The following is a 15,700-nucleotide window of genomic DNA, read 5'->3' on the forward strand; positions in this document are numbered from 1 at the left end:
TTGTAACATGACATTTTGTCATTTATCTGCCCTTACCTTTTTTTTTTTTTTTTTTTTAAGATTTATTCATGAGAAACACAGAGAGAGAGACAGAAGCAGAAACAGGCTCCATGCAGGGAGCCCGATGTGGGACTTGACCCCAAGACTCCAGGATCACACCCTGAGCCAAAGGCAGATGCTCAACCGCTGAGCTACCCAGGCGTCCCTATCTGCCTTTACCGTTATTCTTCTTTGGAGAATTCTCATTCTTCACCCTCCTCCCCCAGTGATGGTAACTCACAAAGTTTCCCTGCTTGAGCCACATGTCCAACTCTACATTCATATCACCCTCCTTCCTAGGGTTTCACCTCTGCTCTAAGCCCCTCTACAATAATGCCACCTTAATACTGTATTTTTGAGACTCTAGACCTTTAACTTCAAATAGCCAATTTACTATAGTGTCTTCTCCTGGATGTTGTACATATACTTCAAATGTAGTATTCCCAGACTGAACTCATCCCTCCTCCTCATTCTATGGATTCCATTATTCTTACTCAGGTACTGTTCTACTACTCACATAAACTGGAAACCCACAAACCATCCACACCAACCATCCCTCTCACAAATCCCTTTCTAATAAACTGACAGCATACTGAGACCCTTTCTTTAGGTATTCTCCTCCACTTCTCAGTACACTTGTCTATTAATTATAATGCCACATGGGTACAACAACTGTTTATGTGATTTTATTTCCAAAGAGAGTGCCTGAGGGGAAGTGAGGCTTTTCTACCAGCATGGTGCCTGATTTGCAGTAAGTATTGAATACCTGATGAATGACTAAATGACGGTTTTATTGGCTTGTCTCAAAGACTCTCGAAAACAGTCTCAAAAAATTAGTTCAAAAATATCCAACCAAAGTTTAAAAAGGAGATGGAATTTACCTTAGAGAAGACCTGGGGCAGGAACTCTGGTCTGTAGGTGACAAATGGAAAGAGTGCTGAGACATTAGTGAGGACACAGGACAGGATGAGAGGATCCTTGGTGTCAAAGTTCAGGACCATTTGCAACAGCTCTATTCCATCATTAACAGGAACAGCCTGCATTACAGACAATGAAAAGGATGTTGACATGGCTGATAAGCACTTCTGGTAAAATTTCCTTTAGGCTTTGGTTTTATATACTGCTTTTCAACCTGGAAATTCCAAGCATTACCCCATGTTATTAAAACTTTTCCTAAATGACGCGACCACATGCCATCTTAAGAATGTGGCTTTTCGGGAACCCTGGGTGGCGCAGCGGTTTAGCGCCTGCCTTTGGCCCAGAGCGCGATCCTGGAGACCCGGGATCGAATCCCACGTCGGGCTCCCGGTGCATGGAACCTGCTTCTCCCTCTGCCTGTGTCTCTGCCTCTCTCTCTCTCTGTGTGACTATCATAAATAAATAAAAATTAAAAAAGAAAAAAAAAAGATTAAGAATATTAAAAAAAAAAAAGAATGTGGCTTTTCCTAATACTAGAAAGTGAGAACATTGCTGTTCATTAGTGCTAATACATCTTTGTGGGAAAAATTTTTGGCTACATTTTCGATTATTTCATTTGGGGGACAGACTTTTGGGGATGGCTATAATTACTGAATCAAGAGGTATGAAAATTTCTAAGTCAAATTGTTTTTCTTCTTTACAGGTTTTATCAGTTGATTCTCTGTTCACCAATATGCCCTTCTTACCATGTTCTCAGCAGCAGTTTGAGTTTATTCTCTAAAGCTTTTGCAGTAAATAAAAAGAGTTTATTTAAAATTTGCATTTTGGGATGCCTGGGTGGCTCAGTGGTTGAGCATCTGCCTTCAGCTCAGGTCATGATCCCAGGGTCCTGGATCAAGTCTCGCACTGGGCTCCCTACAGGAAGCCTGCTTCTCCTTCTGCCTGTGTCTTTGCCTCTCATGAATAAATAAATAGTTTTTAAAAAATTTGTATTTCTTCAGTTGCTAATGAGGACTGAATTTTTTCATATTTATTAATGACTTTAGTTTCCCCTCTCTATATAAATCTGATATCTTTTAACTCTTTCTTCATTAGGTTCTTGTGCTTTTATTAATTTGTGTATAAAGAACAAAATCTTATTGTGAAATATTCCAGACCTTTAGAAAAGTATAAGCAATACTTTAATAACTCTCCATGTGACGACCTGGAGATGTACAATGTTACTCATAGAGTGGCTGCTCTGTGTACATATCTTCCTCTTCAGCCCTAGAGGTGGCCACTATCCTGAATTTGGTGTTCACAATGTCAAGGATTCCATCCTTTCTGTGTACTTCTGTCACAAATGTATATATTCATAATTACACAGAAAATTGTATGTTTTGGGGTCAACATAGTGTTTGTGAGAATCATCCTTGGGACAGCTGAGTGGCTTAGCGATTGGGCATCTGCCTTTGGTTCAGGGTGAGTTCCGGATTCCTGAGATCAAGTCCCACATCGGGATCCTTGCATGGAACCTGCTTCTCTCTCTGCCTCTCTTTCTGAGTCTCTCATGAATAAGTAAATAAATAAAAATCTTAAAAAAAAAAAAAGAATCATCCTTATCCATAGCATATCCGAGTTCCTTTTCACTGCTATAATCTATTCTGTATAATCTATTGAGGGATATTAAGTTTTTTCCTTGGCTCAACACACAAGCATTCTATAGAACGTTGGTGCCTCAATGCAGATACAGAGTTTCTTCAGAACACTTAGGAATGAAGTTGCTGGGTTATAAGGCTAGGCATTTTCAACTAGTATTGTCAAATTATTCTCTAATGTTGTGATATCAATCGTACTCAAAAAGTAATGTTTAGGAAATAGACTTTTTTTATAGTAAGAGTACTAATCCCATCATATTTATTGCAAATATTGTTCCAAGTTTGCCTTTCAAAGTTTATTTCATGTTTTTTAAAAAGTGGTTAAAACCATTCACTTTTTTGTGATTACTTTCATTGTTTTTCAACTTAGGGACCTTTCCCCAAACAGTTAATTTTACCTAATGCTATTTATTAAATTATCAAATCCTTCTCAATTTCTTTGGGATGCTTATATATACCCCAGGTTGTTTCTGGGCTATTTTGTCCCAATGAACCATATCTAATGTCAGTACACACTCTGCCTTTAAAATATTACTCAGCCATTAGAAACGACGAATACCACCATCTGCTTCAATGTGGATAGAACTGGAGGGTATTATACTGAGTGAAGTAAGTCAATCAGAGAAGAACAATTATTATATGGTTTCATTCATTTGGGGAATATAAAAAATAGTGAAAGGGATTTAAAGGGGAAAGGAGAGAAAATGAGTGGGAAAAATCAGAGGGGACAGAACACGAGAGACTCCTAACTCTGGGAAACAAACAAAGGGTAGTGGAAGGGGAGGTGGGCGGGGAGATGAGGTGACTGGGTGATGGGCACTGAGGGGGGCACTTGATGGGATGAGCACTGGGTGTTATACTCTATGTTGGCAAATAGAACCCTAATAAAAATACAAAAAAATAAAATATCACAGCTTTATATTTTACTATCTGAGGCAAATTAATCCTTATCTTTTTTAAAAAATTTGATTTTTTTCGCCTTCTAAAGCTATTCCCTGTATGGATCCATTGCCAAAGGGAGTCTTCTGGAAATATAAACTCAGCTAATGCCACTACAAATGAGAGGAATAGCTTTTCAAAAAACTATTTTTTAAAAAAGATTTTATTTATTTGAGAGAGAGAAAGAGAGAAAGCAAGCACAAGCAGGGGGAGTGGCAGGCAGAGGGAGAGAGAAAAGCAGACTCCCCTCTGAGCAGGGAGCCCAATGTGGTGTTTAATCCCAGGACCCCCAGGACCATGACCTGAGCCGAAGGTAGATGCTTCCCGCCCCCGCCCCGAAGGTAGATGCTTAACCGACTAAGCCACCCAGGTGCCTATTTGGTGGTCGTGATCTCATGGGTCCTAGGATTAAGTCCTACGTCTGTTCCTCCCTATCCTTCTGTGCACTTTCTCTCTCAAATAAATAAAATCTTTAAAACAAAGCTCTTTTAGCCAAAGAATCTCTTAGTCAAATTCTTTCACAGGCTACCAGCCAGGCTCCTCTGACAGACCCTGCATGAGGGTGAGGATTGAGAAGAAAGTGAGCAATGATGCAGAGTCAGAAACTGAAAGTAGCAAGTGGGAATGTAACAGGCTAAGATCTGTCACTTGCACACTCCTAGAACATATAAAGTGTTACAGTTTCCTTTACAAGTAGTAATTTCATCATACACACATTCATCAGAAACTCACTTTTCTTGATTAATAATGCTTCATTCTGACCCATTTCACTTTGGTGAAGAACAAAAGGTTTGGGAGTCAAAGGTTTACTTTAAGTCACTAATAAAAGCCTAAATAGGATTCTCCTGAGGAAAAGAATTTTGTTCTGTTTTCTTTCTTTCTTTTTTTTTTTTTTTTTAAGATTTATTTATTTATGAGAGAGAGAGAATGAGAGAGAGAGAGGCAGAGACACAGGCAGAGGGAGAAGCAGGCTCCATACCAGGAGCCCGACGCGGGATTCGATCCCGGGACTCCGGGATCGGGCCCTGGGCCAAAGGCAGGCGCCAAACCGCTGAGCCACCCAGGGATCCCTGTTCTATTTTCTCCCTATCAACTTTTCTGACTCCTACTCAGTTTCTAATTGTTACCTTTGCTTTGTCCCCAGCTCATATCTTTCTCTCATATGCTATCTAAACTTTTTGTACCTTTTGACCAACTAATATTTGGCATTTTGACCAAATATCATCATATTCAAGGACATATCATACAATCCAGCCTACAACCAACTAGGCACCCCCCATGCCCCAGTGCCCAATACTGCCAGTCCTTTCATACAATTTAAAGACAAATATATCTGAAAAATCCTGAAAATTCTTTTGATTTCCAGCAGGATCATACCCAAATATGTGGATCCATCAGTGTCTAACTTTAAAAATGGCAGGAAAGGAAACCCCAGGGCCATTTCCCTTGATTTAATAAAGGGCTTTCTTGATTAGATAGTCCCCACCTAAACATAAAAAAGGGCTCATTTAGTAAAAAATGCAGGATCCAAGAAGGATTTCCTTCCTAAACTTTGGAAAAACTCTGAATACCATCATTTCAAACTCAAATCAATATATAAGTAGATGAAGTTAATGATTATAAGTTCTAATTTGTTAACATGCCATTTGTGAGAAAATATACTGTATCCCACTTATCTTCAAGGGATTTAGATTTTTCTAACAACTAACCTGAAATATACTAAAACGTAATCATCCTGAAATGAGCAATCTAATGCTTTAACCCAGTTAATTACAGCTGCATCTAAGGTAGATAATGGGGATGCCTGGGTGGCTTAGTCCGTTAAGCATCTGCCTTCAGCTGAGACCATGATCCCAAGGTCCTGGAGAGCCCCCATGTTGGGATCCCTGCTCAGTGGGAAGTCTGCTTCTCCCTCTCCTTCTCCCCTTGCTCATGTTCTCTCATTATCTCTGATAAATAAAATGTTAAAAAAAATAAGACAGAAAGGGTGATAGGTCACATGAAGCATACAAAACAAGACCACTGGGATCCCTGGGTGGCTCAGTGGTTTGGCGCCTGCCTTTGGCCCAGGGCACGATCCTGGAATCCCGGGATCGAGTCCCACGTCGGGCTCCCTGCATGGAGCCTGCCTCTCTCTCTCTCTCTCTCTGTGTTTTATCATGAATAATAAATAAATAAATCTTTTAAAAAAACAAAACAAAACAAGACCACTATATTCAGATCATTAAGGGAAGAGGACACTGATCAACTAACAAGAACATTGGGTTTATCTGCTATAAACTAAAAGGATACTTAATGGCAAACGTCTCTGAAGATTTTTTCAATTCAAGATTACCCTTGCTGTTCTCCCTGGAATAGTCATCTTAACCTGTACTTCACTGTATGAACAGGCTTGTCTTACTATCCCCTTAACATAAATACTAACCACTGTAGGCTTGGAGTCAAACCTGAGTTTGGGGCCCAGCCCTGCTGTTTACTAGAGATTTGAACTTGAGTATGTTATTTAATCTCTCTGATTCAACATTTCCTCTTCTGTGAGATGCATACCCACAGATTTTCCTATTCTTCTGTCAGTTCTAAAAAGATCAAAATCAGCTCAGCCGTTGAGTGTCTGCCTTCGGCTCAGAGCATGATCCTGGAGTCCAGGATCAAGTCCCACATTGGGCTCCTTGCAGGGAGCCTGCTTTTCCCTCTGCCTATGTCTCTGCCTCTCTCTGTGTGTCTCATGAATAAATAAATAAAATCTTAAAAAAAAAATCAAAATCATTATGCAATCAGGATAGAAAACACTTACTTACTTCTTTATCTAATGTCCGAAACATCTGGTTGATCACACTTTCCAAAAAAAAAGTCATGGCTTCCCATTGCACGAATGAAGACGAGAAGATGGAGCAGAGGCCACCTTCTCCAGTTCCAGCTGTAGGAGAACAGAGTTGTAAAACACAAATACATACAAGTGTGCAAACACAACTGCAGGATCACAGAAGACACCAGAGAGATAATGGGGACTTAGGGACCACTTAATTTCACAGTTGAAAGAACAAAATAATCGAATCCCTCGCAGCCTGGGGAATAAAAAGAATGAAAAGTAGAGAGAGGGCCTATCCAGCCTCCACCTTCCATAATGAGCTGTCAAAATTCACCTCTGTGAGTCCTATCTATAAAACCACTTTGAGGGATGCCTGGGTGGCTTAGTGGTTAGCGTCTGCCTTTGGCACAGGTTGTGATCCGGGGTCCAGGGATTGAATCCTAAATTGGGCTCCCTGTAGGGAGCCTGCTTCTCCCTTGTGTCTCTCATGAATAAATAAATAAAATCTTTAAAAAAAGCCCACTTTGAACATTGAATGAGGATAAACATAAGCATCAGAAACAGTGTCTGGTCAATCACAGGCAACTGATAAATATCAATTAATTTCTCCCTTCCTTGTTCTTTTTAACCTGTCCATGAGAATCTAAATAATTAGGATATTTGAGACCATAAAGAATCCCTCCATGAAAAACTGGTATAAGACACAAAATGTTGCTTCGTATCTAGCAGCCTCCTGACAACTTCAAGTTCTAGAGAACTGTGCCACCCTCAAGTTCATAGGTATCATCAAAGTACATCACTCAAACAGCAAGGTACAGACGAAAAGATTTATCTACTTTTCTTGCTTCCATATAGTATTCCCATTTACTAGCTTTATCTTGGTGCAACATATTTGGGCCTCTACAAACATTCAAGTTAACCAGATACCACGGACCTTGAGAGTCAGTTGTAAATACCCAAAACAGAATGTTAAATCCCATATATATATATATATATATACCAAGTTAACTAGTGTAGCTAGTAACTGACTATAAATATGGAACATTTCTAAAGGAGTGCCTTATACCTTCTCCTGTCACCCACAGCATGCATTAATTAGTAAGACAACAGACAGAAGATATGGAATACAGAGAAGTTACCCAGCTTATGCATTTGAGTACAAAAGTGTTATTTTGATTTTGTATAAAGCAGCAGTTCCAAAAGCTTTGAGGTGGCTGAGTGATACAGAAAGTCCTTGTACTGCTTCTATTATGCCTAATGATGCATTCTTTCTGAGTTTAGGAGTGGTTCTTTTTTTTTTTTTTTAATTAATTAATTAATTTATTTATTTATTTAAATTTATTTTTTATTGGTGTTCAATTTACTAACATACAGAATAACACCCAGTGCCCGTCACCCATTCACTCCCACCCCCCGCCCTCCTCCCCTTCTACCACCCCTAGTTCGTTTCCCAGAGTTAGCAGTCTTTACGTTCTGTCTCCCTTTGAGTTTAGGAGTGGTTCTATGCAAAAACTTAGTAGAAAAGCTTTAAAAAGTCTAGACATGCAATTTAATAAAATGGTGTCTAAACTGAAGTAATATAATAAACAATGAGCAACTGGTTGTTTTTTTAGAAAAGAAAAATGAAGGCAAGACTGACAAGGACATTTTTTTTTTTTTTTTTTTTTAAGGACATGTTTTTACTATAATTTAAACATTTTTGAATGCTGTTAGCATGTTGTTCTGAAGTGTGGCTTACAAGGCTTATTTCCTATGTATATTTGATACAATACTTCACTAATATTTAAAAATAAAAAAACCTTACAGTTTACGGATCCAGTATCAACAGAAGTTGACAGCTGATATTTTAGCCACTCCCCAGCCATCTGGAAGCTAGTCTTAGGATCCAAACGACATGCTAACCTCATTACCTCTCCTTGTTGGGCCCGGGAGGCTGCCAAAAGAAAGACATAAATCAGTAACTGGCAGACAATAAGTACTAATGTTCATTCATTTATCCATCCCAGGTGGAAAATATTCAAAGAAACTTTTGTTCTGTGGATTTATGCCTTGAATGTAACAAATGTTCAATAAAGATTAACAAATTCAGAAATTTTCAAAAGTAAATTGTTTCTGGAAGCTGCTCTACCAGCTTAATCCTCTAAGAGGCAAACTAAAAGTGGTCTCCCATTTCTGTTGGAATTAATAACAGACAAGGTTGGTAGAGATGCAAACAATGTGGGTACTATGGTAAACAGCCTGGCGGTTTCTCAAAACATTAAACATGAAATTACTGTATGACTGAATATAGGCATACGACCCAAGAGAAATAAAAACATGTTTCTACTTGACTTGTACACAAACGGTATAGCAACATTATTTTTTAAAGTAAGCTAGAGGCCCAATGTGAGGCTTGAACTCATAACCCCAAGATCAAGAGGTGCATGCTCTACTGACGAGGCCAGCCAGGCACCCCAATAGCAGCATTATTCCCAACAGCCAAGAAGTAGAAACGACTCAAATATCCATCAACTTATGAAATAGATAAAATGTGGTATGCTCATACGATGAAATATTGGCAATAAAAAGAAATGAAGTATTGATACATGCCACAATATTGGTGAATTAAAAAAAAAAAAAACCTAAGTGGAAGAAGGCGGTATAAAAGACCATATAATGTATAATCTGTTAATATGAAATGTTCAGGATAGCTGAAATACAGAAACAGAAAGTGGATTGATTACTGGTTGCTTGGAGCTGGGAAGGATGAGGGGACTGGGAATAGCTGACTGCAAGCGGGCACAGGGATTCTTGGGGTCATGAAAATATACTGAAATTGAGCCAATAGTTGCACAACTTTAAACATACAAAAAAAACCACTGAATTGTATACTATAAATGAGCGAATTGTATGGTAAACAAATTATAACTCCTAAAGCTGCTATTTGAAAAAAGGGGGGGTGGGGAGGAGAAGCAGCCAGGCTACAGAAAACCGAGAACAGACTTAGGTTATCAGAATATATGAGTTTTTCTTCTTTTTTAGAAGACCAGCAAGATAAAGTAGTATTTAATCCTAGCTATAAAAAAAATTTAAGTGGGGATCCCTGGGTGGCGCAGCGGTTTGGTGCCTGCCTTTGGCCCAGGGCGCGATCCTGGAGATCCGGGATCAAATCCCATGTCAGGCTCCCGGTGCATGGAGCCTGCTTCTCCCTCTGCCTGTGTCTCTGCCTCTCTCTCTCTCACTGTGTGCCTATCATGAATAAATAAAAATTAAAAAAAAAAAAAAATTTAAGTGCCTTACATATAGCTTCTATGCCTAAACATCAAAGCCCAAAGGCTGTGTGTATGTGCACACATACCTGTGCATGTAATGCACGTGCAAAAAAGAGAATACTATGCCGGAAATGAGTGCAATCTCAGTACCTGCTGCAATGTGAAACTAGAGATTAAACAGGCTGCTTGTCCAGATCTTAGACCCTTGAACATACAACCCCAAGGGTCATGCACCATGATTTTTAACACTAGATCCCATTCTCAGACTACTGGAAGAAATTCCAGGCCACTATCACTTACAGTTGAAGAAAGCATTGAAGTCCTCATCACTATCAAAATCAAATCGAGAGTATTCACAGCTAGGACTGTCTGTTTTAGAAGGAAAGCCCATCTGCAAAGAGAAAGAGAATTGGGGTAGGTGATAAAAACAGACCTACCAAAAGAGGGTTACATTCTAGGAGCTAAAGCATTTTCTAAATTTAAAAAGTATTAGGGTTTGAATAAGATCTTTTATAATAAATAACTACTTCTGGTCTACCTCAAGCCCACAATTTTCTCCTAGTTTCAATAATCCTGAGAATAGTAGAAAAGAGAACACGCATTTGATATTCTCCTCCAGATTCCTTAGGGAGAGTTAAACTCTGGAGTTTAGGATGAGTATAAAGCTGTCCCAAAACAAAGTGCTAATACAGCATGTAATAAGCAAAAAAGAACTGAAAACTATTTGTCTCCTTAAGTGCTGAACCCTGGGACTAAGCACGGAACTTTGGATGTTTCACTCAAAAAGTACTAAAGACCATGGAGAGAATTAGGACAGAGTATGCCATGTGTTTGGTGTATTCCCTGAGGAATAGGTCCCATTCTCTGATTTTTATAAATCAAGGCTAAGCCATCTGTCGTCTGCCAAGAGCCCTTAGCCAATCTCAGGGGATTCAGAAGCAATTCTACCAAAGTGATGTGCCATTTGCTTTCACTTTCTGTCCTCCCTTCTCACTCACCTTCAGATCCTCACTAGATCTTCAGAAACAATCACATCTGACTTCCTCTTGGAATCTTGGCTCCACCCTGCCTGCTTTTAAACTGTGAAAAGCATTATCCCATTGCATGGGCATGGGTCACTGCTCTTGTCCTATTTCTTCCTAGCATCTAGCCCAATACTTTGTATATAAGTGCTCCAAAAATAGGAAAATGTAGATCTAATAACTAGTTTGGACTTCTTTTTTCCAGGCGAATAAGAGAATAATGCCCAAGGATGGGATCCTGGTGACCAAGATGGGCTGTCAGTGATGCCAATCTAAGTCTCATTATGTGTATCCACCTACATTCTATGTGTTGTGTGTGTGTGCTTTAAGATTTATTTATTTGAAAGAGAGAGAGAGAGAGAGAGAGAGAAAGCAGGGCGAGGGGCAGAGGGAGACAAAGAATCCCAACCAGATACTTTGCTGAGTGTGGAGCTCGATGCAGAGCTCAATCCCACAACTCTGAGGATCATGACCTAAGCAGAAATCAAGAGTAAGACGCTTAATGGACTGAGCCACCCAGGTACCCCCATTCCACATTTTGATTCCCACTGCCTACCTTGACCAAGTTAGTCATAGAAGCACGAAGATATTTTGGTATTATTGCTAATAGCAAAGGATCACGGGATAAGATCTCATGCCGGAAAAGGGCCCCCCAAGTCATTTGGGTTGAAGAGCGTAGAAACTAAAGGGGGAAATAAAAAAGGAAAAAAAAAAAAGGAAAACTTCAGTTGAAGGATTTGGATTTTATATAAACAAGGTCATTACTCAGCCCAGCAATTATCAATATTTTTTTATGGAAACAAATCTCTATAATACTTCTTAATTGTCCATATTGTACTGCATCAGTAATGACTGCCTATTACAGACCACATATTGATAAGACAGGCTGTGGGTCAGGTGCAATTCCTGGAGTATTAGATGAGCTCTACCACTTTTTCTTCTTTTTTATCCTATGTAAGCTCTACACCTGATGTAGGGCTTGAATGACCTAAAGGTTAAGAGTCCTATGCTCTACCAACTAAGCCAGCTAGTCACCCCTCTACTTTAAGGGCAAAGAAGGATATGGGAATCTCAGGGTGGTATTACAAGGAAAACTTTAAATGTGGGCAATTAATTTTGTAACACAATCAAGATTTTTGCATTTAAAATGCCTTTAGTAGCAAATCACCTGGGACATACTTCATCTGACTGTACATCAGCAGACACCTGAGGGGAAAAGCTTCTGACCTAGATGGTGTGACAACCTGGCTCAGGAGGAAGACTCAACAATTGTCTTAATGAAATCACACTATTATTATTTCCTAGGGCTTCAAGAGTGACATTTTATACACAAGCTGCTAATTACTTCAAACCACAGTGCTTGATTTTGGTTTACACCTAACTAAACTTTTGAGATGTTGCCTGCATAAAGTTTACCTGACTTGGATGGGTGGTGAAAGCAAGAAAAGATTCCAGGTATTTTCCAAAGTTTGCTGGTGTTTCTACATCAGAATCCACACCCTGAGAGACAAAAAGACCACCACATTAGTGACGTTCATGGCGGGTAGAAGAAAACAGTGGGAGGAGTAGGGTGACAAACACAGCTGACTCTTGAACACAGGGGCTAAGGGTCAAAAATCCACATATGACTTTTTATTCCCCCCAAACTTAATTACTAATAGCCTCCTATAAGTCGGAGGCCTTACTGATAACATAAACTGTCGATTAACACATGTTTTTTATATATATTATATACTGTGTCCTTACAATAAAGGAAGCTAAAGAAAAAAATTGTTATTAAGGATATTCTAAGAGAGAAAATACATTTACAGAATTGCACTGTATTTATCAAAAAATATCTGTGTATAAGTGGACCCATGCAGTTCAAACCTGTGTCGTTCGAGGGTCAACTGTACAGAACTTAAACCCTCACAAATTTCAGTTCTGAAAGGACTTTATACTTCCTTGTGACCTAAGGAAGGCATCGATTCAAGGGCTAAAAACAGGAAAGGTGCTTTACCTCCTTAATCATCATCATTAAAACTCATTCTGTGGTCAAATACTAAAATGAAAAAGAGCATTCATTTCAGAAATCACAGAAAGAAAAAAATCTGTATTATTTCTTCACACCTAGACTATTCACATCTCTGTGACCAAATCTATTAAATAACCACTTGATGGTATACATTGTATGTCTGAAGCTCTATCCTCCCCTACCATTCAAACCACCACAAAAAGACATAACATCAGACGCAAATGTCGGTATCAATGTCCTATCTCTCAACTTGTAAGACAAGTTATTAAATAGTTCCCTAAAGACAGGTATTTTTAGGTCAATCACACTAACGTTTTCTTTTATGATCAATTATACAACCCTTTAAACTTGGAAGAAGGGTTTTTTATTCAAACGCGTAATATTTCATGATCTAATAGAATTTTAAAGGGTAATGCATTCAGCAAACTGATGTACTATAAGAACCTTAAGTACCAAAATTCATAAGAATAGCAACGTTGACTTTATGGAATAATGGACGTGGGTGTTTCCTGTTAACATCAATAACTGACTTGTTAAAAGAAATATACAGCATTCAACCCATTATAATTTAATCTATAAAAGTCATATGAAATAATCTGTAGGGCAATGCTCCACAAAGCTAAAATTAATGGCACGTTTCACTCATTATACAAATATAACTTTCTAAATGCTCTGATCAAATGGCCCTGAAACTCTCCAGAAAATAAGTGCTCACCAGCAATGCACAGAGCTGATTGCCCAGAGCACACAACACCTGACAGAGTCTCTTCAGGAAGACATAATGTTTTTCTACCAAGCCTCCTCCATCAGCAGTCCTGTAAGATGAGAAAATAGTGAGATTAGTTGCACATCAAGACAACCAAAAGGATTCCCACCAAATGGAGCTATATGTGGTCTGTGCTTCGACATTCAAATTTCTGTTGAGTATTAAAGTTAAAAAAAAAAAACTCAAGCCAAACACTGAAGATCAATGAAGAACAGGGTTCAATGTAATCTTATCCCTCAAAGAAGCACTCTAATTATGCACATTAAATGGTCCTTGATTATTTTGGATTAATAACATAAACTCCGGGCATGACTGCATACAACAATGCATATATTTATAGACATTCATTGATACCCAGGGAGGACTTAAAGAGACATGCCTAGGAACAATCCCTTATGCCACTGACAAAATTAAAAGGACTATAATTGAAAGAAAGAAAAGACAAGCCACAGACTGGGAGAAAATATTTGCAATGTCACATCGAAAAAAAGACTGTTATCCAAGATATATAATGAACTTTAAAACTCAACAATAAGAAAACAACCTGATCAAAAAATAGACCAAAGAGCTTAAGAGACATCTCTCCAAAGAGATACAGATGACAAACATATTTATATGAATTGCAAATTCAAATAAGATACCACCACATATCTATTAGAGTGGCCAAAATTCAGACCATTGACAACACCAAACGCTGCCAAGGATGTGGAACGAAAGTAACTCTCATTCATTGCTGGTGAGAATGCAAAAATGATATAGACACTTTGAAAACAATTTGAGTTTCTTATAAAACTAAGCATACTCTTAACAACCCAGCAATCATGCTTCTTATTTACCAAAGGAGTTGAAAACACGTTCACACAAAGACCTACATGTTTTTAACATGTTAAACCTACATGTTTATTGCAACTTTATTCATAAGTGGCAAAATTTGGAAGCAACCAAGATGTCTTCTGGCAGGTGAACGGATAAACTGGTACAGCCAGACAATGCAATATTATTCACTGCTAACAAGGAATGAGCTATCAAGCTATGAAAACACATGGAAAAACTCTAAATGCATGTTACCAACTGAAAGAAGTCAATCTGAAAAGATTATATACTATATTATTCCAACTATATGACAATCTGGAAAAGGCAAAATTATGGAGAAAGTAAAAAAGATCAGATCAGTTGTTGCCAGAGGCTGGGGTAGGGGAGGAGAGATGAATAGGCAGAGCACAAAGGATTTTTGGGGGGCAGTGAAAATACTCTGTACAATACTACAACGATACAGGTTACTACACATTTGTTGAAACCCACAGAACGTACCTATGGAATGTACAACACCCAACATGAACCCTAAAGTAAACTATGGACTTTGGATGATTATAATGTGTCCATGTAGTTCATCAATTATAACAAATGTTATAAACTACTCTGGTTGGTGATGTTGGTAATGGAGGAGGCTATGCGTGGGGGGTAGGCATGTGGCATCACAGAAATCTCTGTACCTTTATTGAATTTTGCTATGAACTTGAAATGGCTCTAAAAAAAGTCTTAAAAAAATTATAACTTATTTGGTGGCAAAACTGGACCTGAAATGATGTAAGACTATTCACACTAATAAGAATTAACAATAACTGGGACGCTTGGGTGGCTTAGTGGTTGAGCGTCTGCCTTTGGCTTGGGGCGTGATCCCAGGGTCCTGGGATTGAGTCCTGCATCGGGCTCCCTGCATGGAGCCAAGCTTCTCCCTCTGCCTATGTCTCTGCCTCTCTCTGCATCTCTCATGAACGGAAAAATAAAATCTAAAGAAAAAAAAATTAAAAGAAGTAATAATAACTAGTATGTACAGCAGCCATATTAGCTGTGTTCCAGATGCAGCGGAGTATAACGTAAAAAGCATGGGCCTCAGGGTAAGCAAGACTTGGGTTCTAGTGACAGTGAAGGACAATATGGCATTGTGGTTTCTAGTGCAGGCTCTCGAGTCTGACTGCCTCGGTTTGAATCATAGCTTTACTAACCAGTACAAGTAACACAGAGATGGGACAATTCAGTGTGAATGTCATAGTTTCTTTTCTTTCTTTTTTTTTTTTTGAATGTCAGTTTCTATGGAACTAAAAAATGGGCCTTGGGAACAGTTAGCTGCAGTGAGTACCCAAAAGACATGTTATAAATTTAATTAACAGGACCTCTTAAAAACAGAGCTAATTTCCAGAGAAAAGAAAGCCATCATAAAAGCTGTGTTGGAATGGACAGTGAGAGATTTTAAGTAATACATGTGTATCTCGTATCTTTTCATTTCTCCCTGGCACTAAGAGTA

The 15,700-nt window shown here is 38.7% G+C and overlaps 1 protein-coding gene across 2 annotated transcripts in view; it reads right to left on the bottom strand.

Moving 5' to 3' along the window:
* Positions 1-15,700, bottom strand: part of XPO5 (exportin 5) — a 51,573-nt gene that overhangs the window by 24,912 nt on the left and 10,961 nt on the right. For both annotated transcript variants that reach the window (XM_038554171.1, XM_038554172.1), the window contains 7 exons: positions 13,345-13,444; positions 12,032-12,115; positions 11,172-11,297; positions 9,894-9,984; positions 8,147-8,275; positions 6,332-6,450; positions 921-1,076 (listed from right to left, as the gene is read on the bottom strand). In XM_038554171.1, the coding sequence (XP_038410099.1) occupies positions 921-1,076; positions 6,332-6,450; positions 8,147-8,275; positions 9,894-9,984; positions 11,172-11,297; positions 12,032-12,115; positions 13,345-13,444 (805 nt within the window). The remainder of the gene's footprint in view (positions 1-920; positions 1,077-6,331; positions 6,451-8,146; positions 8,276-9,893; positions 9,985-11,171; positions 11,298-12,031; positions 12,116-13,344; positions 13,445-15,700) is intronic.

The sequence above is a fragment of the Canis lupus genome, chromosome 12 (assembly GCF_011100685.1).
Source record: "Canis lupus familiaris isolate Mischka breed German Shepherd chromosome 12, alternate assembly UU_Cfam_GSD_1.0, whole genome shotgun sequence".
Taxonomy (NCBI): Eukaryota; Metazoa; Chordata; class Mammalia; order Carnivora; family Canidae; genus Canis; species Canis lupus.